This window comes from Amblyraja radiata, chromosome 15 (genome assembly GCF_010909765.2).
Source record: "Amblyraja radiata isolate CabotCenter1 chromosome 15, sAmbRad1.1.pri, whole genome shotgun sequence".
NCBI lineage: Eukaryota > Metazoa > Chordata > Chondrichthyes > Rajiformes > Rajidae > Amblyraja > Amblyraja radiata.
The window spans coordinates 23,414,922-23,442,312 of NC_045970.1; the positions used below are offsets into that span (position 1 = coordinate 23,414,922).

General features: G+C 39.9%; 1 protein-coding gene across 1 annotated transcript in view; it reads right to left on the bottom strand.

The window, feature by feature from the left end:
- btbd16 (BTB domain containing 16) overlaps positions 1–21,009 on the bottom strand; it is a 79,000-nt gene extending 57,991 nt beyond the window's left edge. The window contains exons 1-6 of the mRNA XM_033034753.1: positions 20,920–21,009; positions 20,472–20,634; positions 12,295–12,444; positions 8,439–8,618; positions 5,264–5,378; positions 3,285–3,354 (exon numbers count right to left, since the gene is read on the bottom strand). Of these exons, the coding sequence (XP_032890644.1) occupies positions 3,285–3,354; positions 5,264–5,378; positions 8,439–8,618; positions 12,295–12,444; positions 20,472–20,634; positions 20,920–21,009 (768 nt within the window). The remainder of the gene's footprint in view (positions 1–3,284; positions 3,355–5,263; positions 5,379–8,438; positions 8,619–12,294; positions 12,445–20,471; positions 20,635–20,919) is intronic.
- Between the last annotated feature and the right edge of the window lie 6,382 nt (positions 21,010–27,391).

Sequence of the window (27,391 nt, forward strand, 5' to 3'; positions counted from 1 at the left end):
GTTCGTCTTTTATTATATTAATTTTAATCTTAAAATGAACGTATTTAAAATACCAAAGAGTAAAAGAAGATCCAACAAAATAATCCTATATCTAATTGAAGTTTCTTGGATGCGGCCTTATTAGATTACAGCTAACTTAATGCGGCATTCCAACATGAAAAGGTTCCCCAACCCTGCCCTATGACCTTCAAGAAACTGAAAAAAGAGGAAGAACCGGTTTATTCCTGAAGGAAGTGGAGAAAGAAAAGAGCAAGAAAGAATCACTATGCCAATTGTTATGGCTGTCTCCAAAACCAGTTCAAAGGCTGGCACCCACATAACATAAGTTATGGGGGGAATCTGGAATCATTACAGTGTGGCATTCAAGGTAAATTCATCAAACCCAACCACAGTCATGGAATTAGAGCCTCACAAGTCCTCATATCCCAGATACATAACATCACACACAATGGCTAGGCTATCTGAAAGTTTATGGGCCATTGGCTGGATAATATAACGACAGAAGCATGATGGTTAGTCGAGTCTGCTCCTGTATTTGGAAAGATCGTGGTCGAGTCTGTGCCTCAAGACTGCTTTACAACCAATCTCCACCTAAATATTTTAGGTTATTCTTTTCTATTTCAAACACCTTTCTATGCAAAAATCCATGGATCATAGTTTTGAATACATTAATAACTGAGCATTCAAGTTCTCCAAGTAAAGATTCTGAAGATTTATAACATGTATAAATAATTTATTTCCATTTGAGTCCTAAACAGCTGGCCCCTTATCGTGTGGTGAGCGGCTTATCTCAAGGCATTCCAAACCCCTGAACAAAACTCAGTTTAGAGTGCAATTAAATATTCCACACTTGTCTGGACAAGTGCATTTCCAATGATATTCAGAAACTTATCAACAACCAGCACCAAGTTGCATTGCAACTCGAATTGCATACCAATCCACCAGCCTGATCATTCATTCCCTCCACCAGTGGCCACATAGAGGCGAAAAAAGTATCATCTACAAAATGCACTCCAGGTTTACAAGTAGGCTACTTCATTCACAAAAAACTGCAACATGCTTCATGAGAAAGGATAATGGCAGAAAGTACCCAGTTCCCCTCAAGAAGCACATTATTTTATCATGGGAATGTACAGCTGTTTCTTACTGAATCTAGAATCGATTAATCAGACATTATATTCCTTTCAAAATCTTCTGATTATTTATGTTATGATATTTGAAATGCCAGATTACCATACTTTTAATGATGAACAATGGATGTTGGGCTGACTGGTTGTCTATTTTCGCACCCTCTCTTTTCCTTGATGTACACTCTGAAAGTCACCCTCTCCTGTCAGGAAAGGCTGGCCAATTCCATAGTGTGAATTCAGAAGTACAATACCCTTACAGTCTGACTTCTCAAGTTGCAAATTTCCATTGAATCATAGAAGCTGTTCTGAAATGTCAAAAGGATTCAGTCTAAATACCACAGTGCAAACTCTCTGTGATTTCAATGTAGTTATTGCAACATTCATGGTTTGGCAAAGTCCTGCAATGGAAATCTAAAGTAGTCATGGTGTTGCTCCCACTCACGATGCACCTCATTGTTGCACCAGAGTACAATAAACCTCTTAAAGATAACCAACAAATAATAATTTAATATTTTTAAGCACATATTGGTATTTTATGTTTTCATTGTTTTCAGTAACAATATTTGATTAAATTGGGGTAGAAATAGTGAAGGCTGGAAGTATAATTAAGATTTTGTTGTTAAACAGTGGGTAGAATGATTTCTATCTGTTGTAAAAAATGTTTGACATACCCTGAAAATATGATGGTGCAGTGAAATTTGTTGCCTGACCATTTCATTTAAAATAAACTTGCTCTGAAACAAAATATTTTAACTCTAAACTAAATGATATACAATCAACCTTTAATAAGGCAATGCAGATGTCAATGAAAGCTAAAGATTGTGTCTTTCAAAATTACCATAGTAATGCCCCTGTCCCACTTAGGAAGCCTGAACGGTAACCTCTGGAGACTTTGCGCCCCACCCAAGTTTCCCGGAGGTTTTTGTCAGTCTCCCTACCTGCTTCCACTACCTGCAATCTCCGGCAACCACCTGCAACCTCCGGGAACCGCACGGAAACCTTGGGTGGGGCTCAAAGTCTCCAAAGGTTTCCGTTCAGGTTTCCTAAGTGGGACAGGGGCATAACATTATTGAATGATTGTGTTAGTCTTCTCCGGAGGTTGTCACCTTTATGTGATGGAAGAACTCACGTGTGCCTAAGATTCTGAGAGCTAAACTGTCTGGAGCTGTGCTCCTGGCTGGGTCACCCATGATGGCAGGTCAAGGGGGAGGTTCATGACAAAGAGCAGCCCAAAGCGCGGCCCAAGCGTGGACCAACACTGAAACAGGTGGAGGATGGTGGCTGATCAGGAGGTGGAGTACCACAACGGCTGAGAAGGTGGAAGAATGCTACAGCACGGAGTCCATGCCATTGGACCTGTGTCTTTCTCTGTCAAGAACTACTTGGTGGCAATCCATGCACCAGTCTCCCCACACGCACGTGCAGAGACATAGAAATAGGACCCATCAGGAGGACAATCATACTCGACTTCAAGTCATCACCAACCATGATAATGTGTTAGTGCACCGCATTCTATTGTTTTATAGCTTTTTGTGCCACAATGTCTAAAATTCAACATTTTAAATGGCACGATAATCCTAAATTAAACCATAATTATTGGAAATTGCTCAGATAAATGTGAACTAAAACAAATACTTCTAATGTGCAGATGAACTACTGCCTTATCATTATCTCAAGAACAAATTCTGTTTATGGAAAATGGATTCTTATTGTAAGTAAACATGTAAATCATATCTTATTCAAAATATGGTGCAAAGGATGTGCACAAAGTTAAACTATCCACAGCATGACCACTCTTTTAGAACATTTGAAGCAGAAATTAGGCCATTTTTTCAATTCTGCTGTTGAGAACCACATTTGTTAATAAGTGCTCCATTCACTGCCGTAGCTATGCAGTCACAAAACACATCATTCTAGAATTTGCTGCAGTGAATTTTGGATGAGGGCCTGGCAAGCAAGATGATGCATAACCTATCTCTGCAACTTCGGGTGATCATAATTTTACATAAGGTAATGTAACATGAATTCTATGAACTAACGTTCTTTCAAATGATCAGACTGTGCAATTGATGTATTATATTTAGTCGGCTCTTACAATATGGGGTTCTTAAAATAATTACCGTCATATTATTTTGGGAATTAATAGTAATTTACCTTCATAGCAACTTGATGGAAGTGACAAACTGTGGCGGTATTTATGTTTTCTAGCATAACAATTGCACACCTACAATAAGAACATATTATTTTCAACTATTAGAATTAAAATCAGAATTGGTTGATTGTTGCGATTTCTTCTATAATATTTGATGAAAATATTACAAATATATATTTCATTATCAATTATAGCTGCATAAACATCACTTTCTAAGAGAAACATACCCATGTCATTTATTTATGTCAAGTTTATACAAGAATCTTAACATGAAAATGTGACAATAAAATAGTGAGGATATTAAAGAATAGTGCAGATAAAATCAGGATAAGCAAAGTGAAGATACATATGCAAAAAAAGACTTGCATATGTATCTTTAATTGAAAAAATATTGTATTGTGCATTGCCTTATAATTACACAAATGCCTAAGTACTTCTGAAGAGTTGACAGTTTTAAATGTCGGAAATGAGGCAAACTAATTTCCCCACAGCAAGTCCCCTTAAATAGCAATGTGAACCTGACCAGATTACCTGTTTCAGTGATGTTGATTTATGAATAAACGCTGCCCAAGGACATTGGGGAAATATCCCTCACTCTCCTTTGCAGACAATACAATGAGGCTTTTTTTTTTGTACTCGAGGATGACAGTGGGACCTCAAAGTAACATTCCATGCTGAAGGCAGCACCTCTGTCAAACCTAAACTAGATTGGAATGTTAGCCCAGATTTTTGTACCTGAAGTGCTGAAAATGGCTTGAAGCCATTAACACCACAGCTTGGAGACAAGAGTGCTACCAATTATGTAAACCACTGACATATGAAATAAATATATTGAAATGTCATTCACAATGTACATGTGCGAATGTTTAGTAGAATAAGTGTTTTGTGCAATCTTCATGCTAAATCATATGCATAAGGATAACTTAGGAATGGATATTTAGGATTCTACGGTGGAACTTGAACATAAATCATCTGATTCATGGGCAAGAGTGCTACCAAATGGACCATTGCTGATACTGCAAGAAGTAAATAATTAAGTTAACAAATATAACCAAAGTATAAAGGAAAATAGATGTTTCTGTGTTATGTGCAAATATGTGATTGGAGAATTTGTGAAAATAAGTTTCTCGGTGAATGTTTCTGAGGCAGAAAGCAGTGGCCGAGTTTCACTCACAAATTATCTGCATGAACATTGCACCATGGATAATATAACACCATGCAATTTTATACACAATCAATACTACATTCCTAAAATGTTGACATATTTAGCAAACTACAGAATTCATGCAGAATAGGAGTGCTTTGTGTTTTATAGTGAATTGTTTTGGTGCATATTTTGTTAAGATTTGCCAGAAGCACCTGTTGACAAATCTAGGCACCTCATGCTTAAACATTCCAAGACCCCCTGTGCAAATGCAGACCTCCTAAGCTTACAACTCAAACTCCACTGCTACTTTTATCAGCTGCACCCTGCTGCCAAACTTCACACAAAGTTAAACAGAAGAGTATGCACTTTCTGAGGTTCAGTTCTCAGATTCCGTGCCAGGTTAGATCCATTGCAGGATCTATGATGCCATTCCTTTAAATGGGAATTACTCCACTTTGAGGAGGAAAGGTAAGAATACGGAAAGTCATTTTTGTAAACTATTTGCATTACATTTAATATTTTTAATTATTTACTTTTTTAAAGTATCTTTGATTAAATATTAAAGCCATTTTTTTTTTTGGACCATGTTTTCAAGTCTGCTAGTGCTTCATACCAGATAAGTGGTATGCTTGGCTGCAGCTGTTTACTTGCCCTAACTATCAGAAACTACTGTAATATGTTTCAAACATTGTTATGTTAGCTGTACAAGAACTGAAACCAATAAACAAGCTACTAAGAAACCTCACACAGGTGTAATTTCATCAAATTAATATATCATAGGAATAGCATAAAGCTTCCATTAAAATGTTCTATATTTATAACCGAAATACTTACTTTTTAAATAATGTTCTGAATTTCAGAACTCCTGCAGCTGCAAAGACTCCCAAAATATGTTCTGCTTCCACTTCTGGCTTATCATTATATAGGTTTCCTAGTGCTATAGAAAAACCTAAACCAAAAAAAATATTTATTAGTACATACAATAAAGATTCACTGCAAGTACAGAATATTATGCCTAACAAATGTAATTTCTCTTCAATGAATGGATTGCATTCAATTTGGTTATTTTTAAGGCTTACCAAGAACAATAAATGATATCACACCAGTTCAAAATAGATTAGGTCAACCAAGTACGAGTTAATTGTATATTCTACCTCTAATCAAATTCCCTGAAGTTGAAGTATTTGCATTGTTAACATTTACAAATACAAATTTCTAAGCTCTAAGATATCTGGACTTCCAGAAGGCTTTCGACAAGGTCCCACAGAGATTAGTATACAAACTTAAAGCACACGGTATTGGGGGTTCAGTATTGATGTGGATAGAGCACTGGCTGGCAGACAGGAAGCAAAGAGTAGGAGTAAACGGGTCATTTTCACAATGGCAGGCAGTGACTAGTGGGGTACCGCAAGGCTCAGTGCTGGGACCCCAGCTATTTACAATATATATTAATGATTTGGGCGAGGGAATTGAATGCAACATCTCCAAGTTTGCGGATGACACGAAGCTGGGGGGCAGTGTTAGCTGTGAGGAGGATGCTAGGAGGCTGCAAGGTGACTTGGATAGGCTGGGTGAATGGGCAAATGCATGGCAGATGCAGTATAATGTGGATAAATGTGAGGTTATCCACTTTTGTGGCAAAAACAGGAAAGTAGATTATTATCTGAATGGTGGCCGATTAGGAAAAGGGGAGATGCAACGAGACCTGGGTGCCATGGTACACCAGTCATTGAAAGTAGGCATGCAGGTGCAGCAGGCAGTGAAGAAAGTGAATGGTACGTTGGCATTCATAGCAAAAGGATTTGAGTATAGGAGCAGGGAGGTTCTACTGCAGTTGTACAGGGTCTTGGTGAGACCACACTTGGAGTATTGCGTACAGTTTTGGTCTCCTAATCTGAGGAAAGACATTCTTGCCATAGAGGGAGTACAGAGAAGGTTCACCAGACTGATTCCTGGGATGTCAGGACTTTCATATGAAAAAAGACTGGATAGACTCGGCTTGTACTCGCTAGAATTTAGAAGATTGAGGGGGGATCTTATAGAAACTTACAAAATTCTTAAGGGGTTGGACAGGCTAGATGCAGGAACATTGTTCCCGATGTTGGGGAAGTCCAGAACAAGGGGTCACAGTTTAAGGATAAGGGGGAAATCTTTTAGGACCGAGATGAGAAAAACAATTTTCACACAGAGAGTGGTGAATCTCTGGAATTCTCTGCCACAGAAGGTAGTTGAGGCCAGTTCATTGGCTATATTTAAGAGGGCGTTAGATGTGGCCCTTGTGACTAAAGGTATCAGGGGGTATGGAGTGAAGGCAGGTACAGCATACTGAGTTGGATGATCAGCCATGATCATATTGATTGGCGGTGCGGGCTCAAAGGGCCGAATAGCTTACTCCTGCACCTATTTTCTATGCTTCTATTATATTTTATGAATCTTAAAATGGACAGACTCAAGCTCGGCTTCCAAAAGTCTCATTACAATTGAATGTGGAATGCAGTTAAATAATTTCATTGGACTATGGTTGCTATTATCAGTATGTAGGAAATATGTTAAATAATAGTGTTTTTTTCATATTACCCATCATTAATATTACAACGTTTCAACATTTTACAGATCTGTAAAGATTTGACTTCAAGGATTGGTTGGGTAATATGCTGCAAGAGGCTGAAAGCTAGAATGCACATTAAATATGGATTCACTGCCGTGAGAAGGAAAATGGACAGCTTTCTGAGAGTTGAGATGTTATGAGTACTGTGGGTAGATGTGAGATTATTGTAAATAGTGGTAAATTATTGTAATCTCCCTACATCTTGCTTTTTTTGCTTTAGTGGTCGAAGTAAAGTTAAATTTAGGTTTCTATTATCTGAGTGTTTCACCTCCACGAATTAGGCTTGATGGCTCATTGATTGTTTAAGTCGGTAATATAGTATCTAGGACCTTGGAAGTATTATGAGTGTCATTGCTGGAATCACCCAACAGTTGCTTTGATTATAATTATCACACAAAAATATTTTCAATAAAATGCAAAAAGATCCATTTAAATGATGTTCAGAGGTTGAACATAATAACTTATAGTTACAATCCAAAATAACTTATAGTTATATTACCAGATATTAGAAAGCATTCAATTTGAAGTTTGGCCAAAGGTTTAGATTAGGCTATTTCCAATGAATATTTCGTTGCGTTGGTTAAAAAACACAAACAAAATGTAGAAAATTGAAGCACTGTCACCATCAGAAGACACGGAGGAAGCTGAATTCTTCATCTAAGTATGTGATGAAGACATACATTTACTACCAAACAGACAGCTGTGGAGGCCAAGTCATTGGTTATTTTAAAAGCAGATTGATTCTGTAGCTTCTTGATTAGTAAAGGCGTCAAAGGTTACGGGGGAAGGCAAAAAAATGGGACCGAGAGGGAAAAAACTAGGTTAGCCATAATTAAATGGCAGAGCAGACTAGATGGGCTCAATGGCCTTATGTTTGCTACTATGTCTTTTATGACCTTATTAAACTTTGTCCTTGAAATATTAATTTTAAATTTAAGACAACTGGGTTACTGAACATAAGATTACCCAGTGCAATTTTTACTGACCCACTTTACATCCATGAAAGAAGCTAAGTAAACAAGCAAATGTTTGTTCTATTCTCTAAAGAATGGAGTTTTGAATGTTTTGGTGATAAAATCAACTCCAATCTTTAAAACAACATTCACCATATGAAATAAATAAAAATTCCATTAATTTATTTTGACCACGAAATTATACTTCATATCACAAACAAAAGCTTTGAATGCTTATATAAGTGCTGTTAGTTTTAATTTTTTGATGGAGTTAAGTCAATTAACAAAGTCATTATAACACAGCAATTTTGGTCTGTGAGATACGAAGTGTATGTGAAATGGTTTTATTATATGTTGAGCTGATTGAATTTTATTGAAGACATATTTATAGAGTACAAAAGAAAAAACAAGTGAATCACAATGCACAATAATTGATATCATGTATTACCTTCTTTGGTAACATGTGGGTCTTTCACATCAAGCTTCAAACTGATCATTCTCTTCAGAGTTTTTATTTGAGTTGTGGCCCAGCGGTTCTCCTTATTATGTATACTGCACAGATTACACTTCATTAACTTGTCACACTTGGATTCACAAGTATCTTTCCTACCACAGTGATACAAGCCTGCTATAATGAATTTGAGACTTTACAATTAGCATTATGTTCAATGAAACATTCAGTCAAATTTGCATGAGCTATTTTTTTTTCTTGCAAACAAACAAAAGAGAATTTTCTAACTTGAGTTAATTATTTTTGCATTATAGGCATTAGAGACATTTGCACAGGCAAGATTGAACCCAGGTAACAACATTTGAAATATCTTTCACTTAGAAGTGGTTAGTTTATCTTCCCCTAAAATGTCAATATATGACACCTTGCCATATATTGAGGTTGTGAAAGGTACTAGATTAAAGCTTTTTTCTTTCTTGCTAGTGTTATGAATGGAAACAATGAATTTCCTCTTCAATTCGGGGGAAAAGTTACTTTTGCCCTGATGTGTAATGAAAACAGCATTAACAATATGCAAGTATATGAAATTAGTACTAAAACATCACTTGTCAACTTCCAGCAGCATTTTCAAATGAAATTTGGGATTTAGCCATATACTAGACCAAGTGCTCCCCCAATGGTGTGATCCCCCAACCCAATATTCCACCATGCACTCGTCTCCTCCAATGGAACTGAAGCCGTCCCCAAATGTAAGATTCCAGCACTCCCCTGCCTCCCTCAGCAGTGGATTTAAAAAAAATTCCAATTGCACCTCCCCTGGCTGCTGCAGCAGTGAAAAGTTCAGAGTGTTCCTGTCTTGCAACTTTGTATTGAAGTGTGTTGGAAGCTGATAGGAAGGAGCAGCCGTCAACGAATCAAAAGGCAGAAAGGCAGCCGGACGGCAGCCGGTCGGATGGCACGAGAGTTTTATATATTAATAGATAGATAGAGATATTAACATAGGTATTCAAATTTTTAGATGATTAAAGGGGCTGTCCCACTTGTGGGACCTAATTGGCGAGTTTAGAACAGTTTTGGAGAGTTTAAAAAAAATAACGTTGAAGATCAGCTTCGACTAGCTACGATTAGCTACGACTAACTTCGGGAAAATTGGACACCGAATAGTGGAGAGTGAAGACGACCTCCTTCGACTATGATGAAGACTATCTACAACTACCTTTGACTACATTTGATTACCTACGACTACCCTCGATTACCTACGACTAACATGCCGACCTACTACGACTAAACCTACGAGTAAAAAAAGTATTGATTTTTTCCATGGCGACCTTTTTTTATTCGCGGGCATTTTTTAACATGTTGAAAAAAATGCCGTGACTTAGCTGAGGCCTCGAGTACGTGGAGACCACTCTCGAGCATGAAGGTGAGTTACGAAGACCTCCTACGATCTCGTGTCGACCATGCTGCGAGTATGAGTCGAAGGCAAACTCGCCAGAACTCGCGGATTAGGTCGCCCAAGTGGGACAGGCCCTTAAGGATTGTTAAAGGAGAATTGAGAAAGAGATGTAATTTGGAAATTCCAGTACTTTTTTGATTCAAAGAAGGCATGTTTTATTTATTTCCATTTCCATGATGTGTGTTTGCAGGCATTGCCAGTATTTATTGCATGTCCTAATTAGTCTTGAGAAGGTGGGATGAGTTGCTGCGTTGAACAATGCAAATTGCATGATCTGCTGGATAATGAGCTCTAAGATTTGTACTTGCCAACAATGAAGGAATGGGAACACATTTGAAAACCAGCCTACTCTCCAACGTGTGGGTGTGAGTTGCTTGATGTGTATGCAAATCTTATCCTTTTAGGTGATGGGGGTCACAGGTTTGGAAGTGCTGTTGAAGAGTTGGTGCTATGACTTTATGCAATCTCGACTTAACAAAGTTGGTTAGTTTAACACAGAATTACAGGTGCACAACCTTTTATCCGAAAGCCTTGGGACCAGACACTTTTCGTAATTCGGAATTTGTCGGTCTTCGGAATGGAAATTTTTTTGCGTAGATTTTAATGGCTGGCTCAGTGGTAGAGTGCTCGGCTCATATCCGCAAGGTCGCGAGTTTGCGCCTTGATCCCGGCAGTTCCTCGGTCGCGAGTTTGAGACTTCAATGTAGTTTTTTCTTGCAGAATAAATGTCTGTATGAAATGCAGTGTGTTGAATGAATTCCTGAATTTATAAATGTGACCGCAGCATTGAATCACCTCTCGCACTCATGTCACCCTAGCGGGGCTACATGCCCTTAGGCGGCCTAAGGCGACATTTTCACACTCTTATATCCGTGTGCAGCAGAGGCGACGTGCGTTTGGCGCCAAACGTGAGCTTTGGTGTGCAGACGACATCCTGGAAAAAATGTCCGGTTTCTGCCAGGTAGGCGATATACCCTCCCGGGCGATATACCCACCACTTCTCTTTTATGAAGGGGATTTAGTTCCCCTTTCTTCCAGGACCGACCGGAGGTTCCGCTGTCACCTCTGCGGGCCGCCCTCGGTGAACGCTCACTCAACTTTGTCTTGGGATTCCTACTCTCCCGCGCAATGTAACCTCACCTTCTCTTTTATGAATGGGGATTTAGTTCCCCTTTCTTCGAGGACCGACCGGAGGTTCCGCTGTCACCTCTGCGGGCCGCCCTCGGTGAACGTCCTGTCTCCCTGTCCCTGGGATAGTAGGGGGCGATCAAACATCACAATCTCCCCCTCCAACTCCAGAGGAATCCGCTCCCCGATGGGCCGCTACGGCGACAAGTGGCAGTTCGCCCACAGCCCGAGCTGCGCGACCCCAAGAACAAGACGTACCTTGCACACCATCAGCTTCTGCCCATACGGGGAGCGTGTTCCTCTGGAGTTGGAGCGGGGCTGGGCTGGAGTTGCTGATCTGGGATCTCCGTGCTTGCAATGGGCCTGGGGGTCGGTGTCCCGATGAGGGGGCTGTGGGCGAACTGCCACTTGTCGCCGTAGCGGCCCACCGGGGAACGGCTTCTGGTGGTCCTGATGTCTCCGGCCAGTTTGCAGTTTTCCTCTGGAGTTGGAACCGGGCTGGGCTGCTGCTGGCTGTGGGTCTCTGGGATCTCCGTGCTTGCAGTGGGCCTGGGGGTCGGTGTCCCGTTGGTCCTGACGTCTCCGGTGACTGGCACTGACCTGCTAGCATTGCCGACATGAAGACAGTGCAAAGCCCCCGCGGCGGTGCAATGGGCGGGGAGCTGGAGAGGGGAGGGAAGGGGTCACACACATGGCCGGGAAGCAGAGGGGTGTAGGTGGGGTGAAACTGAAGGCAGCGACAATCTGCTGCTGCTGCCCGCTGAGTTAAAAAGTTCCCACGCAAGACTCACGCGCTACCGTGGGAACTTTTTAACTCAGCGGGCAGGCAGCAGCATATTGTCAATTATTAACCCTCCCGCGCAATATACCCTCACCTTCCCTTTTATGAATGGGGATTTAGTTCCCCTTTCTTCGAGGACCGACCGGAGGTTCCGCTGTCACCTCTGCGGGCCGCCCTCGGTGAACGTTTTCAAGGACCTTTCTTCAAGGACCGAAAAAATGTCCGCTATTCGGAGGTTTTCGTTATTTGGATCTTCGGATAAAAGGTTGTGCACCTGTATATCGTCTTACTTATAAGATTTCTGCTCACTATGAATCAAGGCTAGATATGGTAACTTAACTGTCCTGAGAGATCACATTGCTTGATCTGCAAATGTCAATGCCATGCATTGTGTTTATTTCCTTAATTTCTATATCTGTGAATATTTTGATTTGCTTTCCACCAAAATAGTTTATGGTCCAAAATTAGCATTACATTTATTTGCATACCTGCTTGGCAAATGTCTGCTGTCTTTGGTGATTTGTTCCTGCAATACTCTGACTGATCTGAAGTATTTATTAACTCATGCAAACGTTCTGATTTTGAAAGAAAATGACTGTGTAGCTCCCATAAAGTATCCATACTTTCCAGTACCACATCTGATGAAATAGGGATGAAGGAAATGTTTATCACTTTGTAATTAGAGATGAACATAATTTATTAAAGAAAGTAATACTTACCTAATAATAATTAGGTAGTAATAAATACCTAAAGGGCCTGTCCCATTTAGGCAATTTTATCGGCGACTGCCGGCGACTGTAATAGTCGTAGCAGGTCACCGAAAAAACCGGCGACTGGACCACCCTATGACAATGTTTACGACAATGTCTACGACCCATTAGGACGTCCACCTACGACTACACCTACGCAACCTTCGTCCACCCACGACAAGCTACGACCCTGTCGGTGACAACTGAAGACAATTCAGTTGCCGGTACCTGTCGCTAGTTGACGTAGGTTGACGTAGGTAGTCACCAATGGAATTAACCGAAGACAGCACCGGCAACAACCTACGTCACCTGGCGACAACCTACATCATCCTGACGCCAACCTACGACAGCACCTATGTCAGGAGAAGTCAAGCTACGCTCATTGGTGTCAAGCCCACTGTCGCCGGAAATATTTGATCATTTCAAAATCTAGCGGCGACCAAAAAAACGCTCCGAATCATTGGGCGACCGAGGAGACTACTCACGACAATACAGGTGACACCCCTTCGACTATGTGGCGACAGCCTAGTCGCGTGCAGTCGCCTAAAAAATCGCCTAAGTGGGACAGGCCCTTAACTTATGTTAACCAATTTCACTAATTTAATGAATACAACAATTACAAACAAAAAGTCATCATACTAATCTTGATACGGAAATTATCTTGGTCTAATTTTAATACAATGAAATTCCATCAGATAGGTACTTTAGTGCCTGTACGACCTGAAAATTGGATGGGCAGAATCAATGCAAATTATATCCATTCATTATCTCCATTTGCCGCCTAAGTTTACCCTATGCTTCTCCCATGGATTTGTGGTCTTCCAGACAATGTTGGAGACCTTGCTGTTGCATCCACCACAGGGCAGAGTCAGTAATGGGCCTCATGCAATGGCCCCTGAGTTCCCAAATGCCCTGGCGACCTTTTAGGTATCTCTTTGTTGTCAAAGGTTTTGAACTTTTTATTTAATTGAATATTTGGAAAATATGTTCACTGAGAAATATTGTAAATTGCTAGAAATTAATAGAAAGCATAAACTAAAAGGAAAATTAAATTTAAAAAAAGCACTTTAATGCACTTGTAAGACACCACTGACACAGATTAGGGGTTGTGCGGCATTCACCAGCTGTGGCTGGTACAAAGCTTGAAGGCCAGGCGCCCTCAACTCAGGATGTTTGTGCTCTGCCCTAGACTCAGTGGAGGAGTAGGATCTCGAACCCCTAGATTGTCTCTGACTTGCACGTTATAATGTGCTGTTGGAGAAGTTAGAGCTGAGCGGACCTGGGAAGAGGATGTCACAGGTTCACTGCAGAACAATTTGCAAAAGGTAAGTACAGTTAGATCCAAAGTTACTGTAATGTTACATCTAATAGTTATGCATAAATAACGGGAAAACTTTCATTTAGTTTAGTTTAGAGACACAGCGTGGAAAAAGGTCCTTCGGCACGCGAGTTGATCACCCATTCACATTAGTTCTATGTGATCCCACATTCTCATCCACTCCCTGCACCTTTGGGGCAATTTACAAAACCCACTTAACCTGAAAACCCACACAACCTCGGGATGGTGGGAGGAAACTGGAGTACCCGCAAGATACCCATACAATCACAGTGGGAACACGCAAACTCCAAACAGACAACAGCCAAATCAGCTTCAAACCTTTTGCTCGCTGTGAGGTAACAGCTTTAACAGATGCTCCACTGTGTTCTTGAGGGAAGAAACGTTGCCATGTCCATCATGCATGGGTCACGGGATCTATAGTAATGTGAGTGACGTTTCATTGCCCTACTTTTGAGCTATCTTACCATGACCCTTTCTAGACAATTAGAGAAGGGCCACATATACTGGTACTGTCAGTGTCCACACCTACCTTCCCATTCTAACATCCTAATTCATAAGCTCCATAATTTTGGTAATGGTTACTATAGCTAGATTCAAAGAAACAAACCTGGAGTTAGGCCATCTCTCAGCTTTCTTGAATAGCTACAAGAGATTTCACTGGGTTTAATGGCTTCAGCTGTGCTACGGGCAATCAAGAAACAAAAGTTGTTAAAGAATCTTGAAAATACTTAGGCCAGAAAAGGCCAGAAATGTATAAACTAGCTATTGATATATTTCTTTTAGCCCTCACATTGTGATAATGTTTACTTCAGATAATCTAGTTAGATTATGCCAACAATTAAATTGCAAAATATGACAGAGAATATACATCTTTATGATATACAATACAATATGATAGAACTTTATTTATCCCAGGAGGAAAATTGATCTGGCAATAGTCATAAAAAACACAATATACATGAGACATGAAATTAAAGTGACGAGTGGAAAGGCTTGGGGGATGTGCAAATATTGAGGGGGGGGGGGGGGGGGGGAGCGGAGTCAGTCTCAGTCTACCCCACAACAGAAGTGGGAATTGTAAAGTTTGACAGCCATAGGGAAGGAGAATCTCCTGAGGCGTTCAGTCCTGCATCTTGATGGAACCAGCTTGTTGCTGAAGATACTCCTCAGGTTGACCAATGTGTCATGGAGGGGGTGAGCTGTATTGTCCCGGATGCTCCGCAGTTTGAGGCGCATCCTCCCCTCCAGGACCAATTCCCATGAATCCAACTCCGCCCCCAGGATGGAGCCAGCCTTCCTGATGAGTATGTTTTCTCTCTCCCTCCTTTCTTAAAAAGTGGAGTTACATTGGCTACCTGCAGTCCACAGGAACTGATCCAGAGTCGAGCGAACATTGGAAAATGATCACCAATGTATCCACGATTTCCTGGTCCACCTCCTTGTGTACTCTGGGATGCAGACTATCAGGCCCTGGGGATTTATCTGCCTTCAGTCCCAACAGTTTACCTAACACCATTTTGTGACTCATGTGGATTCCCTTCAGTTCCTCCATCCCACTAGATCCTCAGTCCCCAAGTATTTCTGAGAGATTGTTTGTGTCTTCCTTACAGAACCAAAGTACATGTTTCTGTACTTCCTTACAGAACCAAACTACAAAGTAACTGGTCTGCCATTCCCTTGTTTCCCATTATAAATTCACCTGTCCCTGACTGTGAGGGACCTACATTGTCTTCACTAATCTTTTCCTTTTTACATATCTAAAGAAGCTTTTAGAGTCAGTTTTTATTTCCCCCGCAAGCTTTCTTTCATGCTCCTTTATAACCCTCTCTATTAATCCCTTTGTCCTCCTCTGTTGAGTTTTGAATTTCTCCCATTCCTCTGGTTTGCTGCTTTCCTCTGGCCAATTTATATGCCTCTTCCTTGGATTTAACACTATCCTTGATATCCCTCGTTAGCCACGGTTGTGCCACGTTCCCCGTTCCGCCAGACAGGGATGAATAATTTTTGGAGTTCGTCCATGCAGTCTTTAAATCTTTGCCATTGCATCTCCGCCATCAACCCTTTAAGTATAATTTGCTAGTCTATCCTAGCCAATCCCGTCTCATACCTTCAAAGTCTCTGAATTAACCATGTCAGTCTCCATCCTAATGCAGAATTCCACCATATTATGGTCACTGTTGCCCAAAGGGCTTTGCACAGCATGATCGCTAACTAATTACACTTCCTCAATACACAATACCCAGTCTAGGATGGCCTGCCCTCTAGTCAGTTCTTCTACATATTGGTTTAAAAAAACATCCCGTATACATTCCAGAAAATCCGCCTCCTAAGGCTGCTACCAATGTGGTTGGCCCAATCTATATATACATTAAAGTCACCCATGATTACTGCTGTACCGTTGCTAATTTCCTGCTTGATGCTATCCCCAAACTGAACAACTGGTGTTTGGTGGTCTGTATACAACTCCAACAAGCATTTTCTGCCCTTTGCTATTTCAGTTTTACCCATACTGATTCTACAGCATCCAAGCTAATGTCTCTCCTTGCTATTGCATTAATCTCCTCTTTACCCAGCAAAGTCACCCAACCTCCTCTTCCTTTCTGTCTATCCTTCCTGAATATCGAATGCCACTGCATGTTTAGTTCCCAGCCTTGGTCACCCTGGGGCCATGTCTATGTAATTCCAACTCTATTATATTCCTTAACTACTAACTGCACGTTCAATTCATCCACCTTATTAGTTGATCCCATTGGCGTCTGCAGCCTTCACCCTGCTTCCACAGCACATTGCAGCGAAGAAGATGGCACTGGCTACCACCGATTGGTAGAACATCTGCAGCTTACTACAGCCTTCTCAAAAAGTACAGCCAGCTCTGTCCCTTCTGATACAGAGCGTTCCTGGACTCGTCCATGTTTACTGTCCAGGTACACTCCAAAGTATTTGTACTCCCTGGTAAACTGCCCACCCACACCATTAATGGAGACAGGGTACAGAGGTGTCCACCACAAACTCCTAAATCTTGTCGGTGTTGAGCTGTAGGTGATTCAGCCCACACCACTCAACAAAGTTGTTTCTGAGAGGGTAATGAGATTAACATAATATTTCTGAGAGGGTAATGAGAATAAAATAAATGTGGAGAGAGGAGTCATGTTCATAGGTTTTCAGGGCATTTAACCCTCATAGAAACCTGGTTGATATTATAAAGAAAGTAAATTATGTCATGGGCATGACAGGGTAGACGCTGTTTCCTCTAGTGCAAGTCTTGAAATGAGAGGATATACTTAAATGGTAAGGGAAAAGTAATTTTATACTGAGCTGTATTGCAATTTCTTCTCACAGATGGTAGTGAAGTCCCAGAAATTCTGGAGGCTATTTTTCTGAGAAAGATAATGATTTTTCAAATATTTGGGATTTGAGTTGTGTGGACTTGACAAAGAAGTGTTGAAATTTGCAGCAAATCGACCATCATCGTATTAAATTGTGGGATCGGATCGAGAGGTCAGGTGGCTCATTCCTGCCACTATTTTCTTGTATGTATTCGTTTGTGAGAGTTACTTTAGGTTCCAAATTATGCTCAATTAATATACATCAGAGCCATCATGCAAATGTTTGCAAAATGCAAATGATTAAGCAAGATTTTCATAGGTAGACAAAAATGCTGGAGAAACCCAGCGGGTGAGGCAGCATCTATGGAGTGAAGGAATAGGTGACGTTTCGGGTCGAGACCCTTCTACTTCTTCCTTCGCTCCATAGATGCTGCCTCACCCGCTGAGTTTCTCCAGCATTTTTGTCAACCTTCGATTTTTCCAGCATCAGCAGCTCTTTCTTAAGCAAGATTTTCATCCTGTTTGCTAAAAGCATTATCAGCCATCATCAAACTCTGCTATTTTTTTACTCATAATCACATAGGTGGGTAATATACATTCAATGAAATCATAGTAAATACTGGCCAATTGAATGAGAAGTTTGGTGAGAAGACATAAAAACATTAGCGCAAATAGATAATATCTAAAGCTTCTTGTCATCAATTAATCATTTGAAGTCAGGTTGCTATTGTGCTGCAATGGAGACCTGAGTAGGGCTGGCTGGACAGAGGTAAACATCATTGTAAACCGTATACTAATCATGTACTAACTAGTGTAAACTAATTGTCACTGTAAAGCTTATTGCCACTTCGACAGCTCAAAGATACGTAATATCTGGAGAGTCCCAAGCTTTACCATTCAAACGCAAAGGAGCAAAGCAACTCTACATCGACAATAGCAGCAGCTGCATAATTTGTAGGTACACTTCATTTATTAAAAAAATGACCTGTACAAGATTCCTACCTCCTTTTATTATAAACTGGTTCATTTGAATCTCTAGCTTTCGAGACAGGATAACACTTTGGCAGATAGGGCATACAGCTAGAATCCTGAGTTGCAGATGTACATAGATCATTTTCTGCAGTCCATGGGATCGTAGGAAAATCAGCTAAACATAGAAAACAGATTTAGTTACAATCTTCAGATATCAGGGTACTACCTTAAATAATCCTTTCATTATGACTTGGGACAGGGAGCATTGAACTCCAACAACATTGGAAGGTTCACAAAATTGCTGGAGAAACTCAGCGGGTACAGCAGCATCTATGGAGCGAAGGAAATAGGCGACGTTTCGGGCCGAAACCCTTCTTCAGACTGGAGAGGCATAAAACGTCGCCTATTTCCTTCGCTCCATAGATGCTGCTGCACCCGCTGAGTTTCTCCAGCAATTTTGTGTACCTTCGATATTCCAGCATCTGCAGTTCCTTTTTGAACAACATTGGAAGGTTGTTACTTTGATGGTTCATGATATTCAGTTGCGCTAAGGCTCCTTGTCTTAATAGGCATCAAAGAAGCAACCTTCCAATGTTGTTGGAATGAATCACACTCAGTCACTCTTGATGGCACACGCCGTGTTCCAGGTTAAACCCAAACTATGCAGGAGTAAACAAATTATTGGATAGTAACTGCTAATTAATAGAGAGTAACTGCTAATTCATAGCCTTATATGCAATCGGCCCCGACCACGGGTGAACTAGAGGAAGAGGACTGAACTTTGTTGCCTTCCCTCTCAGTGGGAAACGTTGATTCCACTGTGGGGGGATGTTTTTATGTTTATTGTTAAATTCTAAAGTGTTGTGTTTATCTTATTTGTGTGCTGCATGGTAACTCAAATTTCACTGCACCAATTGGTGCATGTGACAATAAATATCCTTTGTCCTTTTTGATAGCCCTCCCTTACTATGCTCTTGATTCACAGTACAGATTAGATGGCAACTCTTTACCATAAAAAGGCATAAAATGTTGGATAACTCAGTGGGTCAGGTAGCATCTTTTAAGGGCATGGATAGATGACAATTCAGGTTGGAACCCTTCTTCAGACCAGTTTGTAAACCAGCATCTGCAGTTCCTTGTTTCTCTCCTTACGATATATCTTTAAAAGGAGGCCGATCACATTGATTATAAGGTTCATAAGATTCATTTATTGTCACATACACCAATTGGTGTAGTGAAATTCAAGTTGCCATTGCAGCACATTAATAAGAATACAACATAACATTATAAAGAAATGTAACATAAAACATAAAAACATCTCCCCACAATGGTTCCCACTGTGAGGGAAGGCACAAAGTCCAGTCCCCATTCCCTTGTCCACCCATAGTCGGGCCTATTGAGGCCTCCGCAGTTGCTGCTACGGGGCCCGGTGTTTCAGGCCCTTCTCGCCGGGTGATGGTGCTCCGGCGTTGGGAGAACCCTCTCAGCAGCTTGGGATGCCTGGAATGGCCGCATCCTTACCGGAGACCGCAGCTTCCGAAGCCAACAGGCCGCGCTGGACGGAGATCCACCTGTTTAGTTTAGAGATACAGCTCAGAAACAGGCCCTTCGGCCCACCAAGTCCGTACCGACCAGCGATCCTCGCACATGAACACTATCCTACACACACTAGGGTCAATTTTACATTTGCACCAAGCCAATTAATCTGCAAACCTGTACATCTTTGGAGTGTGGGAAGAAACCGAAGATCTTGGAGAAAACCCACATAGGTCACGGGGAGAATGTACAAACTCCCTAGAGACAAGCACCCATAGTCAGGATCGAACCTGGGTCTGTTTAGCTTGCTGATATAAGAGCGGATATTAGTGGTTTAGGAGGCTCACATTGTGTACTTCATTTGATATTTCATTTGTTTTAACAAATCTTATAAGCGCTGTTTAGTTAATATATTTTGGATGCGTAACGTGGGAGATGATTTAAAAAAAATTAAGTAATAGCTTTATACTTACTGTAAAGTGGACTAAGATACTTTATGCTCATCTTAAATACCTCATCTCTTTCAAACCTCTGCAATACCGTAATGAGATTGAACTAATATTAAAGTATGTCTATACTTAAAAACACAATATAGCAGGATTGTGGGAAAAGAGCAGATCATAGCTTTTTTCAAACGAACCAGTACAAATAAGATACTCTCATTTATGATTAAAAACATTATATTTGAAAGTGATTGCACACAAGTATCTTTCTGAATATTAATATGCAAAGCCTACACATTCAAGTTCTGCTACCTGTCAATATTCTTTGTAATGTCTCATTGAAACACATTTGAACTGCTTTTGTCGCCTGTGCTCTTCCTAACAAATCAGAACCCAAATCCTCTTTTGCCTGACATCGATTAGTTATGCCGGCTTGTGTACGTACTTTATTAGTTAGTGAAACCTAGATTGTAGGAGAAAATAAATCATTTTGTGAGTGTTACACTCAATGCTATACAATTATTCTTGCACTAATGCATTAGCTAAACTACAACATACCACTTTGTTTAAAAAGACTGCAAATATTTAAGTGATTTTCTTATGTGTCAACAACTGCTTTGTATTAGTAATCAGAACATCATGCAAATAAATTAGATTTACCAAATATTGCAATCCAATGGCAAGAGGGACAAAGCAACACATGGATCAGAACAATTTTCAAATGGATCCTTAATTTACAGTGAATTACATTGAATGGTGATGTGGACAATGTATTTGGTAATGGTGCTTCTTGGTACGAAAAGATCAAAGAGTCCTGCGTTTTCACTGTAAAGGGCATTCCTCACTTCAAAAAATATACTTTTGTTAACTTCAAGAAACCATGCATTGGCTCTGATGCTGACCACAAATGAACAGATTATCAACACTTTTGAAACACAAATAGGTCATGCTAATATTATTCAGCAGATCTGGCAACATCTCAAGAAGGTTAATGTTTCAGGCTGAAGATCCTTCATAAGAACATATCCAGCTTTTGCATCAGATTTCCATTGTCTGGAATTTATTTTTATTTAGCTCACAGTTCCCATGCAGACTTAAATACAGAGAATTTCCAATAGTCTATTTCTGTACAGTCAAATGAATCCCAAATTTTATGGAAACAGATTGAATATGCTTTGTGGCATTTATTATCCCTGATGGTTACATAGTAAAACTACAAATATCTGACATGCACAAGACCTCGATGGTGTCACATTAGTAAATATTCTGAATTTTTGTTATTTGCATTAATAACCCAACACATTTCATTTAATGTTTAGATGATACCCCAGTAAATTAGATAACTCTAAAGGGAATCCAAAAGAAGCAGAGCCTTGATCAGTTGAAAGAGAATGCAGAACCAGGCCTTCAGTGAGTTGGTGGAGAGCCTTGGAATCTGGGACCTAGTGAGTCAGGTAGGAGTTCAACAAACATCACCTGCTCAGCCATATGTTAGATCATCAGGATTTCTGAATGGTTGGATAGTGGATCATCGATGTTTTACTGTTATTTATAAAAATGTGCCACTAAATTAGAAGGGTATAAAGAGGGGTAGTAAACAGATCCTGGGAATCAATTCTTGAACTAAAAATGAGGGGGAAAAAACTCCTATGTGATTACTCAGAAATAAAATAGCCCAGATTTTCCTGGGAAATGCTGGTTGTTCCACATGGACTGTTGACATTTCCCTCCTTGGATGGCAGGAAATCTGTGCAAGTATGGAGTTCCATGGCCTCGGATGGCCCAAACTTCCCGAGAGGTGCTTTCCAGTAATTTCCCAACTACCAACTTCCTGCATTTCAAAATCTGCCTGCTGAAGTTAGATTATCAATTCCATCCTGAATTCTCTAATTACTCAAGGAATTAAGAACAAGGGAGATCAAGACAATCAAAGGACAATGTGCAAACTCTTCTCAGAGGTCAAGATTGAAGCTGGTCACTGGAGGTATGAGATAGCTGCTGTTATTCTTGCATCACCACGACAGCCATCGTGTTATTGGCATGTTTTTATTGTCTTCAACTGTGAATAATCCAAAATAGTTAGTTAAAGTCCCTTCCATTTTTTCTTTTCCCATTACTAATTCATTAATCTCGTCCTTCACAGGGCCAATGTTTATTTTAGCTACTCCTTTTAGCTTACTTTTAACCAACTCGCAGAAGTCTTAACTGTCTGTTTTTATATTATTCGCTAGTTTACTCTCATAATTAAATTAATACAAGCATAATTGCATTCATGGAAGACAAAGAGTTTTCATAAATTTAGCTAAGTTCACACACCTCTTTCAGAGTTTGGTATATAGCTTGCGGTAGAACATCTGATAGTAATAAATCAGAGCCTTGCAGTAATGTTCTGCAACAACAAGAAGAACAATGGTAAGAAATATTTTGACATTTACAATGTTCACAAAGGTCTGTTTGATTGGAGATAACTGATGTTGATAAGAAATACATGATGTTTGATAACTGTATTTGGATCACTATGAGCCTACATTAATTCAGTATGAATGTATTATTCTAATATTAATTAATCTTACAAAACAAGGTGATAGATCAAGTAATAGATAAGGAAATAAATTGCCAACCCCACTTTGCGTTTTGAACAACTTTCACAAATGCCCTCAGGATTGGTTAATGGAGGGAAGTATAAATTATAGCCTTCTTTGGGTCTGTTCGCTGGCATCAAATTATTTCTTTGTCACATTCCTGAAGAGATCAGTCATCCAAAATCATGATCCCCATGTGGCAACTGTTTAGTGTGCTACTAACTTCTACTGGATCGAGATTCCTCTTAGCAGATAAAGCAAACCAATTCCAAAAGACGTGGTCTACGTTTATGGACCTATTACAAGCATGAGGTGCAATAGTAATTTTAAAAATAAATAAATAAATAAATGGTATCAGGACCTGGCATTGGGAGATAAAACAACAAAAACAGACTTGGTTGGTAGTCTTTCTGCGGAGTTTAATGTTATAATAGAGCGATTGTCCTTACTTTCTTTTTCTTTCTTTTCTAGGGTCTACTTTCTTACTTTACTTCCTTCTCTAACTTCTTTTCTAAGGGGCTTTCTTTTCCCAACACTCTCCTGCACTTCACAACTCTTGCGCACCTTCTTTACTTTCCTTACTTCTATCTTTTTCTTAAAGCTTTAAAAAAAAAAAAATGAAGCGGTACAAAAAATGTATTAAGATATATGTGTTGTGTGTTATTGTAATTTACCGTACTTCTAATTAAAAAAATAAATAAATAAATAAATAAATAAACTACTACTGGATCAAAATTTCACACACAAATTGTTTGGCAATAGAGGCACTGTGCCAAAACATAAATCAATAGGCAAGAACAATTATTAAATTTGGAGGTAACTAGTTAGCATCAGCAGCTAATTAACATCATTTTGCTTATCAATGAAAATTAATTTATTTCTCCCAGAATTCTCACAACACCCGAGATTCCGAATGTTATATATCACAAAGAATTTTCAGTATGCACATATAGTTATATATAGAAATAAAACAATTTCTAATATCACACTTTTTCATAAACAATTCCCATTGGATATTGTACATGGTCTGAAGAAGGGTTTTGGCCCGAAACATTGCCTATTTCCTTCGCTCCATAGATGCTGCCGCACCCGCTGAGTTTCTCCAGCATTTTTGTCTACCTTCGATTTTCCAGCATCTGCAGTTCCTTCTTGAACAACCCATTGTACATTCCTATGTCCACATTTATATTAGAAATTGCTACTATTATCCAACAGTATAACAATTCCTGGGATGTCAGGACTTTCATATGAAGAAAGACTGGATAGACTCGGCTTGTACTCGCTAGAATTTAGAAGATTGAGGGGGGATCTTATAGAAACTTACAAAATTCTTAAGCGGTTGGACAGGCTAGATGCAGGAAGAATGTTCCCGATGTTGGAGAAGTCCAGAACAAGGGGTCACAGTTTAAGGATAAGGGGGGGAAGTCTTTTAGGACCGAGATGAGAAAAACATTTTTCACAATCTCTGGAATTCTCTGCCACAGAAGGTAGTTGAGGCCAGTTCATTGGCTATATTTAAGAGGGCGTTGGATGTGGCCCTTGTGGCTAAGGGGATCAGGGGGTATGGAGAGAAGACAGGTACGGGATACTGAGTTGGATGATCAGCCATGATCATATTGAATGGCGGTGCAGGCTCGAAGGGCCGAATGGCCTACTCCTGCGCCTATTTTCTATGTTTCTATGTTTCTAATTAGTTTCCCACCTGTAAATATTCTGTTTCATATGCATCTACTTGCAGCTAGTCTGGGAGTTTGCGAGAAATGACAGTAAAACAATTGGTGTTCACTGGCATCACACTGAAATTGACAAAAACTTTGAAATTACCATTCAGGTAATCAACATGGAAATCCCAAAATGATTCATCACACCTCTACAAGCTGTTCAACTTTCAGCCTCTGCAACCTGAATCACACTGAGCATAATTACTCAGCAGCAAACTGTCCGGTTCCAGAAAACTAATTTTATGTAGGTGTATTTTAATACCCTCACACATATTTCAATTAATGGGATTTTAAAATATATGTATTAAAAAACCATTAAAAATAAACATTTCAACATCTACCTTAATCATATGTATGTTCCAAAATTTTGGTCGCCCAATTATAGGAAGGATGTCAACAAAATAGAGTACAGAGGAGATTTACTAGAATGTTGCCTGGGTTTCAACAACTAAGTTACAGAGATAGGTTGAATAAGTTAGGTCTTTATTCTCTGGAGCGCAGAAGGTTAAGGGGGGACTTGATAGAGGTCTTTAAAATGATGAGAGGGATAGACAGAGTTGATGTGATCAAGCTTTTCCCTTTGAGAATAGGGAAGATTCAAACAAGAGGACATGACTTCAGAATTAAGGGACAGAAGTTTAGGGGTAACATGAGGGGGAACTTCTTTACTCAGAGAGTGGTAGCGGTGTGGAATGAGCTTCCAGTGGAAGTGGTGGCGGCAGGTTCGTTGATATCATTTAAAAATAAATTGGATAGGCATATGGATGAGAAGGGAATGGAGGGTTATGGTATGAGTGCAGGCAGGTGGGACTAAGGGAAAAAGTTGTTCGGCACGGACTTGTAGGGCCGAGATGGCCTGTTTCCGTGCTGTAATTGTTATATGGTTATATGGTTATAATTATACCCTATTAAACAAAAGTAACATACAGCCTTTAGTTTTAGCTTGCAGTAACTTGCACTTGAAGTTTAGGCTTCCAGTTTATGGCGGCACAATGAAGCAGCGATAGAGTTGCTACCTTACAGCGCCAGAGACAGGGTTCGATCCTGGCTGCGAGTGATGTCTAACGGGTTTGTACGTTCTCCCTGTGACCGCGCGGGTTTATTCGGGTTTCCTCCCAGCACTTCAAAAACCTACAGGTTTGTATGTTAATTAATTTCTGTAAATTGTCACTCGTGTATTGGATAGTGCTACAGTTACGGGGTGATCGTCGTCTGCGCAGACTCAGTGGGATGAAGGGCCTGTTTCCACGCTATCTCTAAAGTCTAAAATAAATTCGAACTAATACAGACAAAGCTTTTTTTAAAAGCCCTTTATTGTTTTAAAGCCTGCAGGGAAAAAATAGTTAAGTTAGTTAGTTTAGTTTATTGTCACTGTACCTGTACTGTGAAAAAATAATGTTGTTATTTTGAGTCTGTAACTCTCTAGCCCTTAACCCCATTTTCCTCATTGACAAAATTGTTTTGTGCCATAATTTTCTACAAGATTTCTTAGGAATGCAACTATTACATTAAAGCAGAACTACCTCTATTTGTGTAGACTTCTCATGCCATGATAAGCTTCTGCAAGCAGTGACTGGATAACCCATCAGTTTTTACACATGCTAACTATGTACTAATAATCACCTATGGTTAAACCTACCTGCATCCAAGGACTATTCATCCTTCTCACTCCTTATCCACACCACCACAGTAAATCTTCTATAAATTCACATTTTCCAAAATGACTTGGCCCTTTGAAGCTTCTGTGCTTTTTAACATCGTATATTATCAAGAAAAATACAACTGTGATGTCACCACAGAAAACTTTTATTATTAACACACAGCAACAGAATTAATATACTATTGATTCAACAAACATTAAAGAATTGATTAAAGATCAAAGACCTGAAAACTAATGCTACTGTAGAAAAAGCAATGACAATCAATATACATACTATAAATCAGCCATACAGAGGAATATTTTAACAAAAAACAGTATTTGCTGTTGCTGATACCTGCATTTAAGAAGTCATATATATTGTGTCCTACAAAAAGTTTAAGAAGTCATATATATTGTGTCCTACAAAACATGATCTCGCTGAGGTCGCCAACGTTTAGTCTCCACCCAGCTCGGCCTGTGGTAGGAAGCGGCCGATTCGGAGGCTCCAGGCCGCTGAGAACGTTCGAGGGCCTGAACTTTGGTGCCTTCCCTCACAGTGGGAAACGTTGATTCCACCGTGGGGGGATGTTTTTTATGTTTTATGTTAAATTCTAAAGTGTTGTGCTTATCTTATTTGTGTGCTGCATGTTAACTCAAATTTTACTGCACCAATTGGTGTATGTGACAATAAATGCCTTTGTCTTTTCTCTGCATCCTCCTCAGTGGAGAAGGATGGGAAGGTAAGAGAGAACCATTTTGTTCATTGTGAAATGGAATCTGGGTTTCTAATGACAGGACAATATCATAATGTTTCACTATCCTTAATCTATTTCTGTTCTTAGCTCTGTTGAGCCTTAACATGGTTTTAACAGTCCTGCAGAATTTGTGCACGTTATGCTTATCAGTGAATTGCTGCATCTCCCGCATCTTTCCAACCATCAAAAGTGCTTTTGGTCATTGGCTTTACAGATATGACTTCACTCTTCGGGTGCTTTTTAGAACCATTTATTTTTTCCCTTTTTGCACGGTGAAGTTTTCAAGACAAAAATACCTTATGTTTACAGTTAATTAGCTCTTGGATTGTTAAGTCACCCTCATTAAACCATCCCAAGGTATTCTAGTGGGATATGCAGATATTATTTATGGAGAACTTCAGCATCGTTCAGATGCTGGGGACTCGGCATTTGGTTGGTGTCTGTGAGCTTTCCCATGAGGTCCTCTTTGAAAAGGGATATCTTGGAGGTTGAGAGATTTTCTATGTCGATTTACTTCTGGAAA